We start from the raw sequence: 21700 nt of genomic DNA, 5'->3' as shown, positions 1-21700 counted from the left end.
GTTGCTGGTCATTGGAATCTTTGCCTAGCCACGACTCAGCTGTGGGGGTGCTGGAGGGGTGGGAGGTGGGGGCTGGCCTGTCCTGGCCAGAGAAAGGCAGCTTTCCATGTTCATTTATGGAACACATCACCTGGTGTTGGTCAGAGCAGCCCCACAGGCCCTGTGGCAGGAGGGGCTGTGGGTGGGAGTGGTTTGCTGGGTGAAATGTGACCAAAAAAAAAAAAAGCATCTTTCCTACCAGCTGTTCCGTAGCAAGTCCTGTAAACAAGGGAATGATTGTCCTGTCCCAAGCTGGGGCAGCCACTCCTCCAGAGAACTGCCAAGGCACCGCAGTGAGAAACTCTCTTGTCCAATGCTGAGGCCCCCACGGCAGTTGGGTTTCAGGACCAAGTCCCTTCACCCGCATCCTGGAACTGCTTTTAGTGGCTGCAAGGACAACGCTGCTCAGGATGATGCCACAATGGACTCAGCTGGAGGTAAAAATTACAATCAGCTTCACACCCAGCCCAGCTCTGTCGTGCCTGGTGGCTGCAACCAGTTACAAATGCATTCTTGACTACACAGAGAATGCTGGCACTGGAATGAAAAGTGCCAGGGGCAGCCCAAGGCTGGCACAGCTCTGCCCTCTGCTTGGCCTTGGTACTTCAGCAGCACTGGGGAGCCCTGGCCAGGCCTCATCCTGTTCTGCTCCCCAGTGCAGCAGCTCCCTATCCTGCACTAAGACCTTGCCAAGTAGAGAGGGGTATTTAACGTTCTCTTGTATTCAAAATGATTCTGGCACTTCTTGAAGGTATGGAAGAGGGGCAGACAAACAAGTCTGAATGCTGGGCTAGACAGAATGATGCACATCACAATCAGTGTCTTTGGGTTTTTTTCTGGTTTTGATAGCCTTATGCTCTCCTACACTATAGCTGCTACTGTAAAATGTGACCTCCAGTGTGCGCCCTGCAGAGCTAGCAGGTCAGGAAAGCATTTCTAGTGTATGGTTTTAACTAGCACGATTTTTCTGTAGTTAGATGCAAATTAGAATTTAGTGGCCCCCTTTTTCTTTTTTACATGTTAAAAAGAATTACCACTTTTTTTAGTGGGTGGCAGCAGCCACTTTTGCTCCTGTGCTGTTTCAGCGTTCCTCACACATGGGTGTTCTCCTCTCTGGTCAGAGGTGGCGCCGCTGAGCACCTGTTGTGCGAGCAGGACTGAGAGCAGTTCCTGCTGAGATGAAAGGACAGCCTCACCCCCTGACAGAATAACTGCACTGAGGAGCACAACAGCACCATCTTAGCACTGCTTGCAGCAGCAGGAAGAACTCACTTCCCTTAGGAAAACCCAAACTGCTACGCGGCTCCTCCCACCAGGAAGGTACTGCAGCAGGCAGGTGCTTCCCTGCTCAGGAACCAAGGTCACCTCTAGCATAAAAATGCCCATCAGTGCCCCTGCTGACCCTCTTGCTAAACTGACCCAAGCCTGTGCTGTGCTCAGGGTGATTATTCCTCAACCTCTGAATGGAGCAGGGGAAAGAATCCCCCCATCCAGGCTGTTCCACATCTGTCTGCTACAGAAGTGACGCCACAGCTGGAAACAGCAGAGAAGTGAAGAGTGTCAAAAGAAGCAGGGGAGATCAGAGACTTAAGGCCACTTTCCTGCTGATACAGCACCCTTTCAGGACAAGTAGGTAAAACTGACATAATTGTGATTTATTAACATGAATTAAAATGCCCAACCAGTGCTGCAATGTGACAGTATATTAAAAAAAAAAATTAAAGATCATATACTGTACTACTTTCACAAAGATCACACCTTTTTTTTGCAAAAGACTTATTATATACAATACTATATCAAATGAAAGAAGCTTTAAGCAACTTTACAAGCCAAAGAAATACAGTATTTACAGCACTCGTCTCAGACATTAGAAACAGTCTATACATTAAATTACAATTTCTGCAAATAACTGATGAAACAAAAAGCCATGTCCACACCAAAACTATAAAAATCTGTATTGCATTGTTTCCTATCTCTATGCACACAAAAAACTGTTGACAGAAAATGGAAAAAAAATTGTTAGTGCCATCACTTAGCCTGTGTACTTATATAATTACATATGTATAAAAGTAATATAGAAAACTTTCACTAAATGAATTTAACTGCAACAATAAAATTTTAAACATTATGCAGCATCAAACCTACTGCCAGAAAAAACAGCTGGAATGTCCACTTACAAAATAAAAAGAAATACCTAATACTGGCTTAACAGCACATTTTCAGGAATTTTAAAAAGCAAAAAATGGAAAGGATACAATGGAAGAGCACTGGTGTTTGCTTTTATACAAAGTATCATGTACAAGCTTTAAAAAGTACCTTGAACAGGTACATATTAAATATACACAGTTTATATTACAGAACATTTTAAAAATGTTTATAACTAAAGGGATCTGTTTTAATGCCACCCTGACCCATGGTAATTGTTCTGGAAGGTGGGTGGCACCTGTGCTCTGTGAATGGGGATCTGTCCTGGCACGGGCGAGGCCTGCTGCTGCCCTTGCACTCCGTGGGGAAGGGTCACGGAGCCGGGGTGAGGGCAGAACCCGGAAGCAGTAGGCGTTGCAATACTGTTTGGTCCTTGAGGTGGGATGTGAGGACCCTGACCAGGGAGTGGGCAATGAGGTCCTGTGCCAGCAGGCTGATGTTGAGGTCCAGGTCCTAACGTTGTGTGATGTGGCGCTTGAGAGGAATAGGAGGAGACGCTTGTGTGAGCATTGGAAGGGAAATGGGGGGGTCCTTGATGAGATGGATGGTGTAACCCTTGTGCTGATGAGGGGTGGTGCCCCGAGCCCATAACGCTGGCGGGAGGGGGCGGCGGGGGAGGCGGTGCCGAGTTTACAACGTGCTGGTGTTGTGCTTGCAAACCTTGGTGTCCCGACGAAGGATGGGGAGGTTGGTGGTGGGGGAGAGGACCTGGTGGTGGAGGTGGCGGTGGCAAATGGTGACCAGCAGCTTGAGAATGAATGTGTGATCCAGGAGCCACTGCCATGGCATGAACTGGACCGACAACATGTGCTACAGAGTGCTGCTGATGAGTACTTTGCTGCTGGACAAGGTGGGGTCCTGGAGCAGGTGGTGGTGGAGGAGGAGGAGGAGCAGCAGATGCCGATGCCTGGTGATGAATACTGGGGTTCTGAGAGGACAAAAAATGCCCTGCAGCTACGTGGTGGCCTGGCACCGTTTGCTGACCCGCAGTGCCAGGAAGTGCTTGATTTGGTCCAGATGAAAACACAGTCTGTTGGGGTATGCTGCCCTTCAGCTGGCTGTAGCTCTGGAAGTTTCCAGAGGGCTGCTGGCTTTGATAGTAGGTGGAAGAAGGGGGTGGAGGGGGTGGGGGAGGTGGCGCGTTGCTGTTCAAATTTTGTTGGTTAAACTGGCTGTAGGAAGCTGAAGATTGTCCTGATGTTGTCTGCGTGAAGAGGGGGCCGCTAGCCTGCGCCTGATTATTGGGCTGGAGGGTCTGTGCCGCCGGGTAGAAGTTCCTGTGTGTTTCTCTCTGGGGTGTTCCAACTTGAGGTGACTGTGGATGATGAGGTCTGTATGGAGATCCCAGCTGCTGTGAGTGAGGCTTTGGTGAAAGGTAACCGTGCTGCACAGGCGCATGAGGGGTAGAAGACTTGGGGGGATTTTCTACGTGAGGCGAAGGGGGGCAATGCAACTTCAAAGGTGCGGAAGGCAACTTCTGTGAATGTGAAAGTTGCTCAGCAGAGCTGCGCAGATGTGACTGAGATGGATGAGTTTTTGAAAGTGCTTGGACGTTGTTTGTCAGCTGTTTCTGCTGCAGCTCAGATTTTGGATGATTCGCATTTTCAGTCTCGGGTGCATTAGCTGCAGTTTCCCAGTGCGAATCTGGTTTTGTGGGTGTTTTCCCAAGTGGCTGTGCTGAAAGTACAGGACTCGGTGAAGAGGGCTGGAATGGAAAGAAAGGCAGTCAGTGCTCGATGTTTGAAATATTCAACCATGCATGCAATAAACAAAAAGAACATCTCAGAACACTCTCCTCCCCAGACTGAAAAGAAGTGCTGAGATGCAGGATATATATTTGATGTGAGAAAAACATCAGTAACAGAGTAAGCTTGAGAAGGTACTATTTTTATCAAGTATATATCAATAATTCCTCCCAGTCAAAGACTACTAAAGTGTATTTTAAAGTTGTAACAGAAATATGATCCATTAGGTCAAAGTCTGAATCCATTCTTTGTTAAAAGTTTTAGATTTCTGAATCTGAAAGAAGTAATTCCAGAGAAGACCACTTACAGGAATAAAGCAATTTATAGAGTGACTTAACATTTGAAAGCTGGGGTAGTGAAAGCAAACAGACTAAATAAGACAACCTGAATCACTTCACTACTCAACATCCTTCTCCATATCATCAGAGCCCTGACTGCAAAACAATACCAAACCCTTGCAGAGCAAGAGCAACGTCCTCTTAAGGGTAAGTCACATCACTGCTGTTGGTTCTGAGTGCCAGTTCTTCAGCATTCACACCTCAGAACAGCACTGATACAAATCTCTTCTCTCATCCATAAACATGTACACCTACCAAAAGCACAGCATATAAACCCACTTTTTAGTGTATATGGACAAATATTTTTGCAAATGTGTACCTATGTTAAATTGCTGCACAGATAGATGAAGATGTGTATATGTCACCAAAGTAGTAAATGCTACAATTAACATTTTTAAAGGTGAATCAGAGACGGATGGAGCTATTCCTATGCATATTGTGCAAACACCTTGCATTACCTTGCTTGCTTTTGATGGACTCTTACAAGTCCTTTGTGAAGTATCTGGGGACGGACATTCAGAAGTTGGCTCTGGATTTTCAGAATCAGGTTCTACAGAAATAAAGCAGACATAAATATCAAAGTGAGAAAATCAAATCTTTTGCAGAAATCACTAAGCACTTTATATTTGACTTTAAAAGAGCTATTAAAGCTGTTTTTAGACCATTGAATATGTCAAGTGTCATACAAGGTCATCTGCTTACTGACCTTTCATAATTTCAGTGAAAGAAGGGGCCTTAAGCTGCAACTGGGAAATGAGATTTGAATGAGATGGAGACTGAACATGAGACGGTGAGCATGGCCTACAAGGTGATTCTCCCCCTACAGATGAAGCAGACCCAAACACAGTATTAGAATTATTACAGATTACCACGGGGAACTGGTTAGACTTATGTATCTTCAAAACAATAAGTCAACTCACCACTGTCCTTGTCTTTCCTATGATCACTGAGAAGTAAAGCTCTCTGATAACTTCGTTCTCTCACTTGTTCCACAGAGGTTGATGCAGTCCTGCAAGAGAAGGCCATTTTAAATTTATGAGGATGTACTCCCATGGTCCAAATTCAGGACAAGGTATATGCAAATACTGAGTCAGAGAAAGTCTACAGTGTTGGCTACATGTAACAACCAAATAACTGGTTGTGCATAAGGAATATTTATTACTTAAGTGGTTTTTATCTATTTTCTCCCACTTTAAATACAGTAATTTCCTGCAACCATGTTACATTAAAAAACTGGTATTTTCTCTTATTAAGGAAGTATCTGTAGATCTGTGGGTTTTTGTCTAAGCAACTGAAAAGTGAAAAAAAATAAAGGTCACGGTTACTTGTTCATAGTCTCAATTTGCAGAAAACTGTCTTTATCCAGAATTGGAAGTAGTCATCTTGTCTGGTTGTTGTTAAGACTCTGCCCTTTAATAACGGATGCACAGCTGTAAAATGTGTACCACTACAAATCTCCATTTGAACTTCTAAACTTGAATTGCGAGAGAGTGGGTATGCAGTGACAGTCACATCTCTCTTATAATCCATTACCTCTCTCAATCACAACCTGACCAAGAACATCGTAAGTGACAGCACTCCACAAAACTATTTTCCTTTCTGGCAGGGATATATGGCATCACTTTACAGTACTGCTGCACTAGAATAAGCCTTGGTGCTGCTCTGCAAAATCTAAGTAGTGAATTGAAGAATGTTTCTACAATTTAGGGCAGCCTGTTTCTACAATTTAGGGCAGTAAATTCTGCACAGTGAACTTAACAGCCACTTTTCAGTGGAACACTGAAGACTGCACTTATGTTCTCCTGTCAACTGGCTTTACAAAATCTTCTTCTCTGGAATAGCTGGAGTATCTGAGTGGAAGGATGTTCAACTCCTAAGCCCATAGTTCATCCTTACTACAGTTACACCATCAGTACAGTATAAAGAACATCAGCAGGATTTATTTTGCACTACTAATCTTTTGGAGACAGTGTCACCACAGTTGACCATTTATTTTAAAGCTACCAAAACTCAGTGAAAAAACTGTGCAGTGTTTTACACAGACTGAAGTCACTCCATATTCTCCCCATCTACACTCTACCTCTCCTCAGGATCTGGGATTGTTTGGAGCATCTGGCATTGCACACACTGCCCATGTGGTCTGCAAACAAGGGAACCACTGAGCAAACACCAACAATGCTATGTCACCACATGATCCCACCTGAGCAGGAGCTGCTGGCCAGGCTGCATTCAGCCCCTCACAGGGCAATTAGGCAACAGCAAACATCCCGCACATGTCCTAGCCATGATTAAAAACCAAACCTCCTAAGGACTTCCAGAAGCCTTTGCTAATCAGCATAGATTTTTCTCCTGTTGCACCTTATGCCCTACAGTACTTTTTGGAAAGGCTTTCAGATTTAACATGAAGATTTCTCTTCATCTCACAGACAAAGCAGTAGAAATACAAGGACAGAAATGCTCAAACCAATATCTATTTTGCCATTAGAAGATATATTAAAATAATTTAATAAGTATCTTCTGGGTAATTCTTCTCGTAATTGAATTATTATGAGATGTCTGCTGTATTTCTGAGATAAAAGGTAAGACAACTCTTCAGTAAGCTGGAAGAAAAGCTTCCAGTCAGTAACCTGCAACAGCAGTCTTAATGAAAAACAGATTTCAAATACCAAAGACTTAGATTCATATAAATAATTATTCCAAATTAAACTTGAATCCTGTAGTTTTGTGGCTTACCACTGAACTTCTGGTTCACTCTTCTCACTGGAGGAAGATTCCTTAACTGCACAGTTGTTGCCAGTGTCTTCTGGAGCTGCATTATAAACAGTAGTTGGCAGTGGTAAAGGCAGGCTTGCAGTGTTATCAGTTTGCTCCCCATTTTCACCACTGTTGTTATACCCATCAGTAGCACCATTATTGCTACTTGTATTTCCTCCACCAGCAGCATGAGGAGATACAGTAACCAGGGGGAAGCTGTCTGTCTTTGAGCCACTTTTTCGAGCTTCACGCTGCCTCTTACGGTATTCTAACAAGGACACCTAAGGAGAAAAAACAACCCACAAACAAACATTAGAAAAGAAGTTTTGTTCATTTTCTTTCTCACAGTTTCTATTACATGCACTATATATTTCAGTTATACATACCATGTAACTGGTTCAAAAAAAAAAGGAAAAATTAATTCAAGATATTTCACCACAGCTGCAGTGGAATTTACAAAGTACTGAGCTATTACCAACTGTAAAGGTGATATTAAAAAATGCTTCTGCCAAGAGAAGTATTATGTGTTGTTCTGCCTCAGAGAAGAAGCAGATGACACAGATCAGCAAAAGGTCCACTGCTGAAGTCATTCTGTTGGCTGTACAGTTTCTCCTGAAACTGCAGAATTTTACTATTACACTGATCTAGTAAAGCTAATTTCAAGAGATGTCACATCCAGGTCTCAGACTGACTCCCTGGAATGAGAACCCACTACTCTTCTGCATCATATATCAAAGGATTCACTAAGCTCTTCTAAGGCATCTTCATGCCTTTTTTTAACATCCTGAATTTGCAACTTACTTTTCCCATTTATTCTGAATTTGTCTTTACTGCCCTTGAAGACAGACTGATTAAGAACATATTTTTAAGCTAACTCTTACTAAAAAAAATGACACTTGGTTCCTATTTAATGTATTATGCATATACAATCACTACACCAAAGTTCGATCTAACCACCAAAAACCAGTTTTGGTGGTTAGTAAATTGCCTTCAGTGAAAAAATTACCTGCTCAAATGTTTTCACCATGAATCTTCAGGATTTGAATTACAAAGCTGAAATATTAACCTTCAGACCTACTTTATTCAGTAACTACACTAGTTTGGTAAAAATTACATTTAATGTCTATAAATTTTCTTCTAGTTATCAACATCCTGCTCTGAACTAGACAACATCTGAACCAACAAACTAAAGTGCAATAATGAAAAAATTAATGTTTAACTAGCTTAATCCGCAATAAAACTGGACATATGTTTCAAAACAGAGAGAAAAACCAAAGCAGCTGCTGTTTCCAGTCCTAAGGGGTTTTGTTTGTTTGCGTTCAAACAGATCTATCTGAGACCCATCCATATGTCAGGGGAAAAAAATCAGTGAAAAACCACTGATTTTGCATAAAAAAGTTCAGGTTAAGAACTGATCTCACTTTCAAATAATTTTGTATTATTTCCATATCATGTGACAGTGACCCCCTAAAGAATACTGCTTTAAAGAAAGCTTAAATGTTAAGAAACCCATGTAGTGTGGCCACAATGTACAGGTCTCTATTGATAAAAGACTTGTGCAATAGTAAGAGAAAACAGGAGCAAGTGTCCACAAAACCACAGAAATATGCAAAAACATCCTACAAACACCTTCCTAAGGATACTGCTGTCTTACATGACGGTAGGGAAAAGGCTTTTATGAGTCTCCTACAAAATTCCTGAATTCTCACCTTTCACCTTAGGTGGGATCTAGCCCACCACCTCTCTTTTTATACTGTCTAAGGTTTCAAATTTTTGTGTGTCCTCAGAAATCCTAAACCCCCTTCTCTTTCGGGGTACAGATGCAATTTGCTCTGGCTGTTTCTTCAAACTGAGACTTTTAGACAGGAATCCTGGAACTGGGGGGTGAAGGGGGCAGCCATACCTTTCTTTAGTGAAGGATTAGCGTTGCGTAAACTCTCAGCAGTAACAACCTGAAACAATCCTTGCCAGCAAGGGATGTGGGGAGGGTTACTGAAATACTAAGTGCTGCTGGGATTTGTGAAGTCTAATTTAGCCTTCAGAAAAAGAAGACTGTCAAGTTACAGGAATTTTAGTTTATGTTTTCTTTTCATATATGCCAAAATAGCAGGGCTACAGTAACATACACACAATCTATCAAATTCTCAGGGCTGTGACCAGGTAAGATCAGAGCTCCTACAATATTGTTCCATTTATGTCTCAGCTTGAAGCAAGTAAACAAAAATCCAGTTCTGATGAAGAACTACTGAAGGAAGACTCCTCAGTGCTCTACAGCAGGCTGCCCCAGAGCAGCAGGAATCTACAAGGGGCTGCAACGTAACCAAAAAACACCAAACCCCAGTGTGCAGGCATGTACACATGCAGAAAACCCCACCCTCCTCATCACTAGTTCTGTAAAGAAAATTAATCACACCTTTGAAATAAGAAATATTACTAGAGTCTGTGATGAGCCAGAACAGGCAAGCTGGTACACTGGAGACCACTGCCTTTCATCTTTGTCATTCTTTCTGCAAAGGGAGTCAACCTGACAGTACAATGCAGTCTAAGAATTACACAAAGTAACCTGCAATCCTGGTTTGAGCTACCCATGACAACCTCACTTAACTACAACAACTGTTCCACGAGAGTAGCAAATTTAGATTGAGCTTATTTTTCAAACAAAAAACAAACAAAAAAAAAAAAACAAAAAAAAAACCAACCAAAAACGAAAAAACAAAAAAAAAACCCAAAACCCACAACCAAAAAACCAAAAAAACCCAATTAAGCCAAGAAAAATATTTCTTGGAACTAAGGATTTTCGTACAGTTTTAACTTTCAAGTCTGAGTAACGTAAATCTATTCTTGCAACTTCTTGCAGTAATTCATAACAGATGTTCACAGTATGTGGTCTCTATGATGCTAGCATATATTCTGCATAAGAGTACTGTAACACCAGGCAGCATAAGCAACCATTTTCAAACCTGAAAAGCAATTATTTATTGGGCAATTCATTCATATGAAATAGAATTTGTATCTTTTACGATGAAAAAATAAATTTACTAATAGTTTTATGCAGCTTTGCTCTTTGCCCATCATTACTTCTCCTGAATATCTACTACACCGTAGTATGTAAATATGAGTTGGTTTTTATTACATTGGGGTTCTTTCTGTTATAGAAACATCATTAGCAGACAATGGAAGACAGACCAAATGATTCTTAAATGTATAACCTTTTTCTTTTGTGGAGGGTTCTGGGGTGTGCAATTTCCATCCATCAAATTGTCGTTATTGACAGTCCTTCCAAAGCCAGGTGCAATTCCATCTTCTGAAGTACAAAAAACAGATGCTTCCATGAACATGCCTCTTGCATCGTCTTGAATCAGGCACTTTGACTCGTTTATTCTGAATCCACCTCCTACCTCCAACTGATGTGAAGGGGTCAAGTCCCTCAAATTAGAATTCATTGAGAAATTTACACCTGTCCTGTCAGGACTTTTTACCCAGGAAGAATAAATTGTGCCCCGTCCACAATGAGCAGTTTCTAATTGGCTGTTTGAATCAGTCCTATCATGTGTGGGGGCTTCCAGGTTTTTATGCAGTGCACTTTGCTCAATTACTTCGAGTCCCAGCTGGAGGTCTGACACAGATTCCATTTCTCCAGTGCACTGCCGTGTGACATCAGTCCTATTCCTTGGACTAGAATATCCAATAGTCTTTATTTCTTGCAGGCCCATTTCTGTCAGGTTGGAATTTCTGAAGGAATTCAGTGCTAGAATCGATGCTCTGTCATAACCCTACATGAAGAAAAAACATGTAACTATTTTTTCACACTCCAGCAAACCTATTTGACATTCAGATGTGCCTTCAAATGGGATTAAAGGCCTTCTAGTAGCACAAATTTATCCATTTTTAAGAAACAATTCTACAGCCAGACTCTTAGTTCTACTATTTCCACATATTATGGTAAAGCATTTTAATAAAATGTACATTAACCAAAGTAAAAATAAACATTAAGTGCCAGGTTTTATTTATGACTGGCAGAGGAAGGGCAAGAGCTTCAAAAGGAGCAAGTCCCAGGCCAGGAAGCAAGAAAGCACTTGCTTCAACATAAAAGCAATCCTCCTCAGTGTCAAAACACCTATTTTGACATATTTATGTCTATTTCCAAGAAGGAGAAGGAAGGAGAAGTTTTTCCAAGACACTTCTGAATTTTAGGATGAAGCTCCATGGCAGGACACATGCCCCCTGCAGGCTAGGAATACCCAGACATATTCCAACAGCACTTGCTCTTCAACTAATCCACCACCTATGCTGACTTAATAACCTTCTGCTCCGTTTTTTCACTTTGAGCATAACTGGGATCAACAGAAACAATTAAGAAATGCTGGTAGTAAGGAGAAATATTCATCTGAATCTAACTACAGTCTGGAAAGCAAAGTGTTCTCTCTCTGTTCCTATTTACAAATAAATTGCAGTAGTTACTCCTTTCCATTACAGATGGTGATCCTGATCCAAATCACAATTTTTAAGTGATACAGAGAGAAACCAGTTTAAAATAGAAAATATAACAGGTAAAGTGGAAATATGAAGGAGTAAGCAAGTAAAGCCTTCAAATTCTCAGGAACTTGCAATGATACATTTGCAGGTTTTGCTAATTTCCTTACCTCTTGACTGTAAGCTCTCCTTTTTATTTCTGGGGAACTGTCAGGTGAGGAAATATTCTAAATAAACAAGAAGAAATTGCAAGTCAATTTTTCAGCCTAGAGAAATACCTCCCCCTCATTTTGTAGCAGGAGTACAAAATACTGATTTATACTGCAATGTCTGAACACTTTCTCTGAATGCTCAAAAATTCATTATAAATCTCACCTCAAAGTGCATGGTATTTCCATGTATACATGGAGTTACAGGAGTAACTGGTGAATAGATGGGTTTGTAACCATTTCGACAAGCTTCATCTTCTGTTTTCACCCTGGGAGGAGTAGCAAACAATGATGGCTCGGAGGCAGTGATGTCAGCATGGGTTGGTGTGGCATAGGGAGAAGGAGTAGGTGTGGAGGTTTCTGAGAAAGCAGACTCCAACAGCTGATACAGTCTTCGTTTTTTTAGTGGTGTGGTTAAATCTGTATTAAAATTAGAAAAAAGTTACATGATTTCTAGACATAACAATCATACTTGTTTAAGTACTTTAAGTAATGAAATTGCGAATTTGAAATTAAAGAATTCTAAGATCAAAAAAATCTCTGAAGGGCAGGCTTGCTGATAGATGAACTTTTAACAGCCTACAGGCTTCCTGAAAAATAAACTCTTAACAGCCTACAAACACATCAGTAAGTGAATTCTGTGTGCTAGGATGCTGGGAAGAACTGCCTATGTCTCCAGAGAAGGCAAAGTCAACTTCGATGCTTTTTTAAGTCTGTTCAGCAAGTCTTGTTTTAGTGCACTCCAATTTTCTATTACACCTAAAAGATTACACAGCTTTTCCCCCTGCGTGCTACATTGGTCTACTGAGGTTTAAAGGCATTCTAAGTATATAGAAAGCATAGAAAATTAAATTTATAACCTGACCTCTTCATACTAATACCAAAACCATTAATCTTTTGTTGACTGTAAATGCTAGGATACATAATGGTTTCTTATCTATTGTACATTAAAGGGGGAAAAACTCCCAGGCACTATGCAACTAAGCATTTCTTTCAAAGAAAGTATCAGGAAAACATGCAGATACCCCTGGAATTTTCATCAAGTCATCAATTTAAAAACACAGTGCTCCACAATCAGCTACTTGATCATAGCTCTTATGTAGTGTATTTACAAAAGCTTCACACCTGTCAAGGAACAGCTGTCGTTCAGTAATAAAGGACTTTTATGTTCACCATTGATGGCTGGACTTCTAGATCTCTCTTGTGATGGTGAATTAAATCTATCAATCGTTGTTGAGTTTTCTTCTTCCAAAGCCTGCTTCAACCAACGCTGTAAAAAACAAAGAAGTTCTAATTACCAACTTAAAACTTCAATGATAAACATTTCAAAATGTGTAGCATGACTCAGTTGTTAAACAGCCTTTTTCTGCCTGAATTTATGCTAGTAAATAAAGACCTCTTTTTAATTAATATGGGATCGAACACTGTAACAAAAGGAAGCATTACCTTCTTACAAGAGCCAGTAATGTTTTCCACAGGTTCTTTTTTCCTTCTCTTTTCTGAAAGGAATGGAGAAGTAAAACGGATATAGTGCTTTGGAGTTGAATACACGTGTGGACTGTAAGTGAGACCAGGCAAAGAATTCAGCTGGGTAGCCAGAACTTCAGGGTCCGTGGTTATGCGTAGAGGCCTTTCTGGTAGAGTGTCTGTAGGCTTCCCGGCTTTATCACTCTTTTCACTTAACCATTCACTAACCAAGTGCTAAACAGAGAGAGAGGAAAAAAAAAAAATTAGTGTTTTATGAGTGTGTTTACCAGTGGCTTTTTAGAAGTGTTTAGTTCAATTATTCACCTAGTTAACTACTGCACAAACCAGATACAGTTTGTTACCAGGCTCCAAGTTTAAGAATACCTGGTAAGAACAAGCTCAGTTTTAGTGAAATCATGGGAACAGCATAAGAAATCAGTACAGATTTGCTTACACATGAGTTTGGGGGAGGGGCAGGGTTGTTTAGTTATTTTCTTTTGCAGTAAACTACACTTAGTTCTTTTGCATTTAATTCTCACTGAACATTACAATACAAGTGCCCAGATCAACAGTATTTAGGATGTCAATTTAGTAACAGAATTCTAAAACAAAATTTAGATTTGTGCCTGAGTATCCAGGCTGAGGAGAAACAGCTAACAGAGCAAAGTTAAAGAAGCTGCTCATCAGATTTCCATACTGTCAGGACTGCGCCTCAGTCAACATGTCAGGCAGCTGCCTTCAACACTCTTTAACTGTAGCAGTAAATGTGGTGTAATTTAACACAAAGACACACTGGTCTAAAAAGGCTAGTCTTTCCTAGCTAGTTCAGTGTTTTTAAAAAAATATGCCAGTAGATTTTAGTTTTTATTAACAGATAAACTAACCTCCTAGATTTTACACTGATTCAAAATTAAGGGCATGCAACATTAAATATTATTAGTATGATATTAAGACTTTAACACAAATTATCAAAATACATTTTATTTTATCTTTTAAAAACCCATTTTTATTTTAATAATTTTTAAAGCAAGACCTTCTCTGCACTTAGGGTACACTGGATGCAATGCAGAGACATTTCACTGATACCTGAAGCCTGAATTTTACTGCACTTTTTTGCTGTTTCAGAGTATTAAACATTTCTGTCTTCTTTTCTGCTATGCAACAGGCAAGAAAGGAAGAAGTGTTCCCCACCACAAGAATGTAACAGTGATGCAAATAAACAATGTTACAGAATGACTCAGGTACCTTTTGGAAAAAGCCAATCTAAATTATGTTTGGGGGTTTAAGACAGAAAATCATCTTAAAAATGTTATTTTTCTTTTGACAAGAAATTTTGATCTAGGACTTCCGCCCACCACCTTTTCCTCTACTGATTAAAATTTTCAGGACTTCTTGTAAATCACACTACAAATACTTCTAAATGCATTCTGTGAAGTTTAAAGCAGAAAGCTGTACTGCTTTAGCTGCGCTTGCAGATTTAAGATTTCTGATTGCCTTTTAATATTGTACCATTTCGTACAACTTTTTTGCAATGCAGTCTAACGGAAAGAAATTCAAAAGCAAAGCATTTAAGATTAAAGAATTTTCCCTCCATGCACATACACACTTGGGGTGTTTAGATTCACTGACTTCAGAACAGACATCTGAGAAGTACTAGGAGTTAGTGAGTTCCCTGGAGATTACTGTTTGCTATCTGAAGCATATAGTGAACAAAGGAAGAAAGGCAACTTTTATTTCCTCGGGTTTTTCTTTCAATTCAGCTTTAATTATATTTTGGCTATGTATATTATTTCAATCAATTTAGAAAGCTCATTGAGAAAACATTTTGTTCCAAAATTGCTCTGAAGATGTATTTTGGAAGTGTCTTAAATCCAAGCTAACTTCCACCACACAATGTTACACACATTTTGATCTAGTACCAGTGAGTGACTACAATGGTGATTTTTCAAGAAATGAGTAAACATTTTAAAAACAACCCATACATACAGTTGCACACTGATGAAGCAGCCTATAATTTTTTAAAAATTCTGTTGAGGTCTATATTTTCCTCGTCCATCAAGAAACTTACCTTCTTTGTTTTTGGATACTTTGTAGGGCATTTACTAAGTGCTGGAGCTTCTGTTTCAGTAACCATTTCTGTAACAACAGTTTCTGTTTCAGGCTCAGCTACCAGTGCTGCATTCTCAGTTTCGTTATGCTGTGAAGTTACTTCCACATCAGGAGAGGAGGGCTGGATATCTGAACACATGCTGACAGTCCTGTGCCGCCTGCGCTGCTGTCCGATGTGAGTTCTACTCCGGGAGAAGCTTTTCCTCTGTTTAGTTCTATTAACTTTGGCTGGGGTGGGCTTGGTGGCAGTTTCTTCTTTTGCCGGTTCCTGGGACAAGACAAAAGTCAAGTAAACAGATCCCATACACGTTTAGAGCTACTTATTTTTCTTAGGGGAAAAAAAGAAGTCTGTTCCCTCTTCTTTTACAGAATAAGTCTTAATCTCATTTTTGATGTCAGAACGACAATAATTCTCTCCTTCTTGAAGGCAAATGACAGGATTTCCTGTAGTTTCCTCCCAAGCACGTGCTGTATCATCAGCAGTGTTCACACACACCCATCACCAGTCAGATCATGACAGATCTGTGTAAGAACTGACATCCATTCATCCATAAGCTAGAAATCAACTGCTTATATCATGATGTCTTTCAGTCCAATATTCCTTTGGCAATTCATAGTTTACTAGGTGTTTAGCTTTGTCTTAAGAGAATGCTGACACACATAGCTCAGGGAAACAACCTAGATTGAGAATCGTTATATGAGTATTTGCAAACAAAGAAGAATCCGCTAAGAGTTAAAAACTGTTTATAAAACATTAAATATCATCTGCAAGAACACAGAAAAAAACCCCCAGACTTTACTAACTCATTTCCTTTAAAATAACAAAGATTATATTACTATGTGTTCCTGAAAAACCCAGTGAAGAAAAAAATGGCTCTCCATTGGTTACAGAGGGTGCCCAAGAACAGTCACCTCCTGTGGCTAAAGTCAACACTGATAAATGTTCTATCCTGAACTTCAAAGACAGACTGAATTACACAGAGGGTATGTGTGTGTGTGTGTACGTTTGCATAAATTCACGTAACTAAAATTCTTCATTAAAGAATTCTCTATGTATCTTATCCGGAAAAAAATTCAGGATAATAAAATGTAATGTAAAAGAACATTTTGGTTACGTGTATTTGAGTTCAGAGAAAAAAAAAAATCATACATCTTAACATGCAGCTTGCCATCCAAACTGATAAAATATGCAATGTTAAAAGCTAGCTTTAAAATAAAGCCCCAGATAACTACCTGAATAAATTCAGCATCATTGAGAATCTGTGCTTCCTTGCATTCTGATTTAACCTCCGTTTTTGCTGTGCTGATTCTTTCCAAAGCCTGTTCTCTTCTTTTTTCTCTTTTTTCTAGTCTGGCAAAAGCTTGCAGGATAGCTTCCATTTTCCGTTCTTCTCTCGTCTGATGGATTTAACAATAATCATATTCAGTTTTAGTCATTATCTTCCATATACATATAAATATGTAATTACTCTTGCTCCTGCTTTTCAAGGACTTCTACACACGTTCAGTATATGTCTGACATGAAGATCAAGTTCAGCAGAAGCTCAGATTAAAGGGATATGTGTTACAATCACTGCAAATACTAGACTTCTGAAGAAAAGCTTGCATCCATACCAGCTTGACAAACAAGAAAATCCTACTCTGAATTTAAGAACTTGCCTGATTTTTTGAATACTTAACAAAAAAAGGCAGATTTTAAGATGCTAGTTTTATTAACACTGTTCTACCAAAATCCGAAAATTAGGATTTCTGAAACTTTTTATTCAAGTAGGGAATTCAAATAAAATAGGGGAAAATCTTGATTCCCAATGCTAGCTATACAAATGGCCATTACAAATAACAAGCAATAATAAAGAGCAAATAATGAGATCTAAACCAGGCATTGCAGAAATTATCTAAAGACACTAAAAAAATGATAGACAATTGAAGATAAAAGCAGATTTTTGTCAGAATGCAGTGATGAACCCAGATGAACTGTTCTCAAATAGCAAGCCTTGCATTTTAAGGCTAAGTTCATGTAAGGATCTGACTTTGCACATGCGCAGATCCTACAAGCCCACAAAAAGGCAGCAATTAGCATGGGAAGAGCAGGTGTCACTAAACCTTAATGATGCCTTTTAGGCAGCTACTTGCTTCCCAACTTACCATCTTCCTTTTTCTTTCTGCAATCTGCTCCTCTGATTCCATTTCTACTTCATTGCTAATGGGAGTTTTTTCTTCTATATCATCAATAAAATCTGGCTCCTGCAAAATGGAAATTACTGTTTTACAGAAATTCTACTCTTGCAAATTAGAGTCAACTAAAACCTACAAAGAACTCAATCCTCAGATCACTACATGAGAAGTAACCAAATCAACAAATCAGGATGAAAAGTGTTCCATCCCCACTCCCTTATCCCACTCAGCAAAAAGTAGTATCAGAATTAAACCTTTGAAACAAAGGAAACTTTTGGACACTAACAATGGCCACTGCTCTAACCACTTTATAATCAGTTAAACAGTTAGGAGCCTTATATCATCCACTCACAAAAAGTATTACTTTTAGTGAAACAGAATGAATGCCAAAGTAGATGTTATCAATTACACCAAAGTTTTGCTCAGCTCTGAAGTGTACTCAACTGAAGTCACATTTTCCATTTGAATATATATATATATAAAATGACGGTGCCACATCATATGGAAACACAAAAGCTACCTAACTAACAACTGTTTCCTGTTTTGAAAGAAAAAACAAGCAGGAAAGTGTATCTTTGAAACTAATTAAGTGTTCACTAGTCCTATATGCAATAATTTCACGTTTACATAAAGGACTAGAAAAAGATTCAGAGTTTGTCATAAAACATATATATAAACACAGAGACCAGGCAAATAGTAGCTTTTTCCTGGGGTGATATATTTGATGCTACCCTAAAGAAAGTATATGGGAAAATGTTAATGTACTTTTAACAGCTTTATTCTTCCCACAATTCCTACTCTTCAATTTTGAAAAATAATACAAGTTCTCCTGTGAATGTTCTATATAAGCACTGTATATTACATTAAAAGATTAGGAGAAGAATCCATATATCAGCTATCATTTCTCGAAAACATGACACAAAACACAAATAAAAATCACTCTCAAGATGAGAAGGTTAAAATACTTCCTCGCTGGAGACCATAATTTGCAAGTCACATGCAAATCTCCTGGACTTCCAAGCATTTTTAAGCTATTTATCATCTTAGGAAAACTGGGTGTCAGTATGCTCATTTTTACCTTACTTCTTTGAGTTCTAAAATGATGTTAAAAGAAAGAGGTATTTCTCCCTCCCAGAGGAACTCCCTTTTCTCTGCCCCTAAATCATCATCAAAAAACCATCATATATTTAAAAAACCATCACCACTACCCTCAAAATGAAAAAATGTAGACATTTAATAAGGTAACAATCTAATAATGTTGAACAGTTATCATTAATAGCTGCTCTGCAAAATTAGTAATTTATGTCATGGACCCCTCCCAACAGTTCTTTCAAAGTGACATATTAAAAAAAAAGACTAATTTAAAAATTACTACCACAGTACATTACCAGACAGCTTTACCATACTACCTACACATTTAGTTTCAAAACACACTTTCTTCCTCCCAACTGAATTAAACACAGAGCTGTAGAGTTCCATTAAAAATGGAGTTGCAGTCAACACTCAGTATTCTGGGCTGGAGTTCTGTTTTAAGAGCAGGGCTATGTAATGCTATGTTGAAAATACTTCTGAGTAACATGGGCAAACTAACCAAAAGGCACTTCAAGATGGACTGGTATTAGACTAGAAGCTCCTAAAACCATGACATGAGGCCTTCACATCAGCAAGTCACAAAGACATTCAGAGGAAAAAGGTCCAACACAGCTTTAATTACAAATGAATATTAAAGAAAACTGAAAATAATATATAAAATTCTAAACAGCTTATCCATCATTCTGACTTTTGATAAATCTCCACATTTGCTTTTCAGTGACTAGTTAAAATTCCTTTAGTAGCTATATAAAAGGAGAGTACCTATATTTAAGAGCTTTTATTTCTGAGCATCTTTGTGTCAGTACCTGATTATTAGAAATGGACAGCCTTAGGGGAGAGAGCTTCCTCTGTTTATTATCTGCAATTTTTATTTTGGTGGCTGCTCCTTCACAATCCAATGTGATGTTCTGATTTTGAGTCTCTTTCTCTCTTGAAACATCTTTCTCTTTCTTTCCCTTTTTCCTTCTAGTTTCATATCCAGTATTGATGTTTTCTGTAGGCTCGGAACGTCTGAGAACTGGACACTCAGGATTTTCTTTGAGGCAAGCACAATCCACTTTGTATTTACTGCAAGTAATTAAATGCAAGAACGCATATTTGATTAGGTTGTACAGCAATAATACCCTTCAATACTAAATCACTGATATTTCACATTAAACATGTGCTATAATGCAAACCAACCATGTTAAAATCCAGGTGACTCAAGTTTTCACCACAATATACAACACCACTATAACTCAAAAACCTTTTCTACTGGTTAATTCTTTAGCTTTGCCACAAAGAATTCTTTTAAATGCAAGGTTAGTATTCTGCTTGAAGGCCTAAAGACATCTAAAACCTGAGTATAATCCTAGGTGGAAATATACCACCACAAAACAGACGCATGAAGTCAGTTCATTTTATATGCAAAAAGGGCAGACACAGTTTACAGCACGAGCATCCCAAACTCAGAGTCACTTTGCACAATTTTAAGCTCCCCTTGAATACACAGGAAATTCAAACATGTTCAACTGAAAGAGGCTGTCAGTTGTTTCAGGTACTAAACACAACTACTACGTATTTTTAGAAGGAGTATTTCTACAACTCTTAACAGTGCCCAGTATCTTGAGACAGTCTGAACCCGTGCTGATTAACGCACGTACTCTGTAGTCACATGCAGTTCAGGTCAAGCAGCAAAGGCATGTCTGCACAGCACTGCATCCAAGCTGGTTTAAGAGCAGGCCACAGAAATGCAGTAATAAAAATACACAACTCTGCCCACACACACACAGGCACTGTATTTACAATGAACAAAGGAGCTTTGTGTTATTAAAACATGCAAGAAGGTAATGATGCAAAACCAAAGCCATTCTGAATTGCAAAGTAACTTACTGAGCATTAGAAGTATTTTAGAACAGCATTCTCAAACACTTACCAATTTCCATAATCAAAATCAAATGCTATGGTAATCTCTGCTCCCTTTGGAATGTTATGGATGGAGTAAATATAAAGATGAATTGTTCCATCTTCAATTACATGCCTCACCTGTAGTCAAGAGAATGTTATTATATTATCACAAATTACTTTCAAGTTCTTGTATAAAAATTGTAGGGATTGCTCAAATTACCAGGAATCTCATGGAAAAGAAGATTCCTAAGCAAGATAAACCTAGTTTAACTTCCTAAACGTGCTCACCTCTGCATTTGGTGTACACGAACGCCTGATAAATCGAGCTTCATTTCCAAAAGTCCTTGCATCAACACACATTTCTAGCCCATGGAATTTGGAGTAAAACAAAACAAACGGGTATGGCCTGAAAAACACACAAGAAAATTGGGAATTTCATAATTTCTGAAGATGCTAAACAGTGCTTATTCTCCTTATCAGTCAGCTTTGTAACATGATGCTTGGTACAATACACCAAATTTGGAGGTTAACCCAGGAATGACATGTTTATGTTTAAGCTTCATGATTTTAACAGGTACATTCCCCACATATATTCTCAGAATACCTCAAGATGGAGTTACAGTCCCCTGTATCATCTGCATAGGATCTACAGGGAGAACATTAACACACCAAGCACTAGACATGGAAGACACACAGTTAAAGTTTTTCAAATTTCTTAAACTTTTTTATGACAGGTCCCAAAGTGAAACTCAGAAATTTATATGCCACATGATTTTTTTGAAGAGTACGACCACCACATCCCTGCCTAAGACCTGCAGCATCACTAGCACCAACCCTCCTGAAGGAAAGGGGCCTCCAAATACTTTATGAAGTCATGCTTTAAATTCTGCTATTCCAAGTGCCAAGGAATCAACCCTTCTATCTTTACTGAGCAAAAGCTGGGTGTTCTATCTTCCCCCAACAGGCCTTCTACAAATTCCCGAGGAGGTGTGTTCATGCAGTTAGTGGCAGCATCAAAACCAATCCACAGGAAGAAGGAAGCAGTCACACACTGCTCAGTAAACTAACTAGAGAACTCTGGCACTAAAACAGCTCCAAGCTGACCTGTGTCCAATTTCATTCTCAGCCTCATGGACTTAAAATCCATTTCTCTCACAAAAGATAAAGCCTTTACCATTAACATATTCATTACTTTACAATGGCAGAA

At 39.2% G+C, this 21700-nt stretch overlaps 1 protein-coding gene across 3 annotated transcripts in view; it reads right to left on the bottom strand.

The window, feature by feature from the left end:
* Positions 1-1673: 1673 nt before the first annotated feature.
* The window catches only part of KMT2E (lysine methyltransferase 2E (inactive)), a 56815-nt gene continuing 36788 nt past the window's right edge, over positions 1674-21700 (bottom strand). For 2 of the 3 annotated variants that reach the window (XM_009086842.4, XM_009086841.4), the window contains 16 exons: positions 20782-20899; positions 20522-20631; positions 19413-19674; positions 17485-17583; positions 16573-16737; positions 15299-15607; positions 13210-13464; positions 12889-13033; positions 11930-12183; positions 11725-11781; positions 10291-10854; positions 7061-7362; positions 5248-5336; positions 5034-5147; positions 4786-4877; positions 1674-3949 (listed from right to left, as the gene is read on the bottom strand). In XM_009086842.4, coding sequence (XP_009085090.2) covers positions 2435-3949; positions 4786-4877; positions 5034-5147; positions 5248-5336; positions 7061-7362; positions 10291-10854; positions 11725-11781; positions 11930-12183; positions 12889-13033; positions 13210-13464; positions 15299-15607; positions 16573-16737; positions 17485-17583; positions 19413-19674; positions 20522-20631; positions 20782-20899 — 4450 coding nt within the window. In that variant the 3' untranslated portion in view covers positions 1674-2434. The remainder of the gene's footprint in view (positions 3950-4785; positions 4878-5033; positions 5148-5247; positions 5337-7060; positions 7363-10290; positions 10855-11724; positions 11782-11929; positions 12184-12888; positions 13034-13209; positions 13465-15298; positions 15608-16572; positions 16738-17484; positions 17584-19412; positions 19675-20521; positions 20632-20781; positions 20900-21700) is intronic. The other variant, XM_018910283.3, reaches the window with a different exon arrangement.

This window comes from Serinus canaria, chromosome 1A (assembly GCF_022539315.1).
Source record: "Serinus canaria isolate serCan28SL12 chromosome 1A, serCan2020, whole genome shotgun sequence".
Taxonomy (NCBI): Eukaryota; Metazoa; Chordata; class Aves; order Passeriformes; family Fringillidae; genus Serinus; species Serinus canaria.
Note: the sequence above shows the minus strand (reverse complement) of the source record. Positions and strands in the feature narration are given on the sequence as shown.